Source organism: Hibiscus syriacus, unplaced genomic scaffold, assembly GCF_006381635.1.
Source record: "Hibiscus syriacus cultivar Baekdansim isolate YM2019G1 unplaced genomic scaffold, ASM638163v2 tig00111648_pilon, whole genome shotgun sequence".
In the NCBI taxonomy this organism is placed as follows: Eukaryota; Viridiplantae; Streptophyta; class Magnoliopsida; order Malvales; family Malvaceae; genus Hibiscus; species Hibiscus syriacus.
Window position 1 is genome coordinate 1897332 of NW_024063145.1, and position 5059 is coordinate 1902390.

The window sequence follows — 5059 nt, forward strand, 5'->3', positions numbered from 1 at the left end:
AGACATTTTAATAAATACATAAACTCGAACTAACTAGAAATCTTTTGACTCGACCCGACCCGACCCTAACCACCACAACTGCTGGTATATGCTTAAATGTTTCACCACTTGATTTGGTTCAAAGTAGTTGGATAGATTTAGGCATAAAGTAAAAGAGGTTGCTTAGCCGATTACCTTTTACATAAAGCAAGATGTTCTGGTAAGAGAAGATCAGAAGAAGCACCTTTGATATTCAAATCATCAACAAAACCATATCCAGCCAAATCAACATTCTAATTAATATTAAAAATGGTTATGTACAAATGTTGTGTAATAATAAACCAGATCTTTTTCTTCTACCTAATCTTTCTTCTGTCTGTTAGCAACAAATCTATGGCATAAAGTCACAAGCCCACCACATCAAACAGTATAAAAAATTGGAGTTGCCTTCCAATCTTGTCCATATGATTCTATAGAAACAACATCAATCACCAAATTCCAGCTTTTTTTCATATGTACACAAAGGGATTAAGAAAAGAATATGCCAACTGCAGTTTCCACTTCAAGAATAGGATTTAATCAACCCCAAGTTGTATAGATTCCTTCTTACTAGGCTCCCAAGTGATAACAAAACTGCCCCACCAACCCCTACTGCTTGCTCTTCGGTTTCGGCCTTTTCATGATATATCGACGGCAATTCCTTTACCCTCAAGTTCCCTAAACCGATCTTTTGTCTTACCGATTCGATGATTTTAGGGTCTGCTAGGTTCCCGGTTGCATCAGTCACGTAAAACACGTTTAGAGCCGTGTCACTCGTTGTTGATATTTCGGCTCTCGTCAATTTAAGACCGTTTTCTCTAAACGTCCGAGTCACGTCTGCCAATAGACCCTGTTTATCTGATGTGTGTAACTCCAGCCTCACTCCCTGAAATCACAAAGCTAATGCATCAGTGTCTGGGAAACTGGATGAACATTTAAAGGTAAATATTCGAGATGTTTCCGGATAGAGATATACCTCAGATGCTCTCCTTTCGATAGCAGCTTGTAAGCATTGGATTAAACAATGCCTTTCAGGTTCCGAACTAATTGGGGTTCCATCTATGTGCCTAATATAAAACTCCTATGAGAAGAATCAACAAGTTCAAGTAAACAAACTGAAATCATGAAATCAAAATCCTTAAAACAATATTTCTTTTGTAATGAACATTTAAGTACCATGCCTTATCCCCGGATGTATTGATAGTCGCATGAAACACATCGTACTGCATATCTGTCAATGTGCAAACAACGTCAAACAAAAGCTTGGTTTGATCCTTGCACTGAACATTCACAACTGAATAACCCCTTTCCACCCAATTCTGCACGGTGACCGCAGGCAAATCCAACGTATGCTGTAACATAGGTTTTCTTTCATAGTCGCGATCCGCAAACATCATTTGATGTAACCTTCTCTCAGTGTGTGTCACAGCCATGGAAACTGAGGTTCTTGCGCTGCGAATATCATTGTCTCCCTTCAAGACGTTCCTTAACCGAGCTTCTATTTTGTCGATTTGCTGCGAGTCCTCAATTGGGGACCCTGAATTACAGTCTTTTGCAAAGATCAAAGAAGCAATTCGACCATTGTGAGTCCATACTTTAGCATCCACCACATCGCATTGCAAGTCGGCCAAAACTGCAAAGACTTCGGATAAAAGACCAATCCTATCGGTTCCAGTCAATTCCAAGGCTGTTAAGCCATTAAATCCATGGTTTATATCAGGATGAGTTGTCTCAAGGGACTGTAATCCAATCAAATAACAAAATAATAATCGGCTTAACTGCAAATCAATCAAGATAGTGGTAAAGAAGGAATTGTAAAATGAAAAAAACTACCTGTTCAATGTAGCTAATAACGCTCTCATCAGTTAACTTGTTTCCATTTAAATCAGTCACATGAAAAACTGCAAAAACCCAGAAGAGAAAAACGAAATTAATTAACATGCCAAAAGAACAAACTCTTATCTAATCTAACAAATATTTGTTAATTAAGCTTACCATCCATAAACCACTGGCCATCAGATGAAATGTAAGCCTTCTTAATTGAAAGATTCAGATCTGCTAAAACCTGAATAGCATCCAACAGAATTCCATGTCTTCTAGCACTATCAACCTGAGGAATCAAAGAAAAGGAATGGGTCAAAAAGCTTTGAAAAATCAAAATAAAACATGAGACCGACTAGTCAAAAAACAGTACAATATGGGCGGTGTGTTCATATTTGAGAGGTTTCATAGAAGCTAACCTTAAAAAGAGTCGCAGTAGAGCAAACGGCATTGTCGATCACGACCCTGTAAACAAATAAAGATAAAATAGTATGAAAATAAGAGAACCATAAACCTTAAAACAATAAACAAATTTCATGGACTAAGACCACAAACCTGGGTGTACTCATCCTAATAACAAGCTTTTCATATTCATCAAGACAAGCATGCCACTCCATTTTCTCTCTTTTGGTTATGGGTTTCTTTCTTCTTTGATTGTTGTTTGTTGAAGAAGACAAAAAATGGAAACTTGACAGCAAAAGCAAGTGTTTTTATGTGATGGAAAAGAACAAGGGTGTTGGCTGAATCAAACAAGGCCAAATGGAAGATAGCCTGAGAATTCTTCCCACTTTGTATTCCTTCGACTAAATCGCTATTAACAGTTGCCCACCAAACTCTTCTTTTCTCCCTCGTTTTCGTCTCTAGGGGAAAAAAAAGGAAAGAAATAGAATTTCTAAGGGCAAAGCGCATGGTTTTTAGAACCGGACTGATTACGGAACCGGTCATGCTATCGATTTATTGATTTAATCGGTTAAATCGGTTCGATCAGTCAGAAGAATCGGACGACGTCATAATTATTTAAAAAATTAAATAAAATATAAAAAATATTTAATAAAAAATAATTTTTTATATCACAAGTCATATTCAAAGCAAATCATAACATATATAAGTTAAAAACCATAAAATCAAGTGAAATAAAATGATTCAAATTAACTACGACATAATATTTAATGTAAAATATATTAAATAATAAATATAATTATATAACTATAATTAAAAAATAAATTTGGGGCTAAAAATCATAACAAAATGATATTGTTTGGTTTAAATTTTTTTTTAAACAATCTCACATGGCTAAGAAACATAGAAGAGCATCCCAAAAGTCTAAAGAGTAAAAATATGAAAACAAAACAATCTCACATGGCTAAGAAACATAAAAGAGCATCACAACTAACTTCTATAAATAATAGAGGTAATTTGGCATTTAAAAGCATTAAGTCTTTTGATGAGCATTGAGTGAATTATTCTTTCACTTCAATCAAGCTCGAATTTTAGGCTTCAATCGAGCTTCTAAATTTTTTTTGAGTTCAAGCCTTTTTGAGTTCAAGTTTCAATATTATATTTCGAGTTTGAGTTGAACTTGATAATTTTTAGCTCGTGAGTTTGAGTCGAGTTGAGCTTACTTTTAAAGTTTTCAAGTTCGAGACGAGCTCAACAATACTCGAGTTCGACTTGGCTCGTTTAACAAACGACGTCGTTTGGTTTAATTTAAAAAAAATGGCGGTTTTTCTGGTTTTTTCCAGTTTTCAGCCGGTCCGATTTGAACGGTTCAACGGTTCTGACCGGGTCACTAGTAACAGTTCAACCGGTGTAGATTGAATCGGACTAGGCAACGATTCCCGATTGAACCGGCCGATCCGATCTGATTTTCAAAACACTGGTAAAACGCACTTTGTTTTAAGTCTTAACCTTCCCATCTTATATGTTATCTTAACCAATACATAAATCAAAATAAATATCTTAACCAATACAGGAGAGAGGGATGGGAAAAATGTAGGAGAGGGCAGCGGTCACAGTTAAACCGAGTCGAGTTAAATTAAAATATATTTAAATTATTTGAGTTAATAAATTTTTTTTTAAAATTTAAATTTTAATTAAATAAAATTCGAGTTGAATTGAGTTTATAAAATTTGAATAGAGTCAAATTATTTGGGCTTTTATTTAAGTTTAATTGTAATATTTATAATATTATTGTATTGTTTGATTAAAATTTAAATAATTTTTTAAAACTATATATATATTCATATTTTTTTCATTTGTGATATACATATATCTTATAGAATTAAGAGACTCGACTCAAACTTAAAAATTAACCATCTAATTATTAAAAATTTCGAGTTATTCTAGTTCTATTTTATGTTAAAAAAATTCAAGTCAAATTTATAAAATTATGAGTTAAGTCAAAAAAATCAATTTTTCAATTTGAATCAAATTTTACTCACTTGTATGAGAGGGGTGAGGGGTCACATGGTGTGAGTAACACCTACCCGAATTATGAGTAAGGATGGCAAATGAGCGGGTCGAGTACATATATCCTTTTCTCCATCCCCATATTCACTTAATATTTTCGTATTCACCACTCACGATGAATAAAATTTTTAAACATACATCCGTTCACACGGATTCATTCTCAAATCTACGTAACTGGATACTCATCACCCATCATGTACCCGCCTATACTTGTCCATAGCCGTGTGACAATGGTTTCACAAATTACATAAACATAAGACAAATACGCTCATTAAGAAACATATAGAATCACACAAAGATTAAGTTTTTTTCTTGTCATCGTCAAATTTAAATTACGATTTGAGGTTCGTCGATGATTGTTTGTCATGTGATTGCCATAGGTGGAGACACTGTTGGGATTAGGTTCGGTCAATAGCAATGAAGAAGACAAAGAATGACGATCGACGTGAACATATAGATTAAAATTAGGGTTTTTGAAGTTTTGATTTTGTCATATTTGAGAAATTTTTTATTTTTTATAAAAATTATATTTTATATTTTTTAAAAAATAAAAGTTCTAACGTGACACGGATTATTTAATGGAATTTTTAATGGCAGTTACTGCCCGGACACTTAAAATGATAATGTTTGTAACGCTAGACACTTAGATTAACAAAAAAAATTAAAAATCTATTAAAAAATCGGTATAGTTGAGATTCTTATTTTTATATTAAATCTTTATAATAACTATTTCTCAAAATGTTAATTACGG

General features: G+C 33.6%; 1 protein-coding gene across 1 annotated transcript; it reads right to left on the reverse strand.

Moving 5' to 3' along the window:
* Positions 1–489: 489 nt before the first annotated feature.
* LOC120166833 (ACT domain-containing protein ACR8-like) lies at positions 490–2673 on the reverse strand. Its single transcript, XM_039176026.1, has 7 exons — positions 2395–2673; positions 2259–2304; positions 2014–2128; positions 1852–1919; positions 1185–1757; positions 995–1096; positions 490–904 (listed from the first exon to the last, which is right to left on the reverse strand). The coding sequence occupies exons 1-7, from the start codon at positions 2454–2456 to the stop codon at positions 542–544; spliced, it is 1329 nt and encodes a 442-aa protein (XP_039031957.1). The 5' UTR covers positions 2457–2673; the 3' UTR covers positions 490–541.
* Between the last annotated feature and the right edge of the window lie 2386 nt (positions 2674–5059).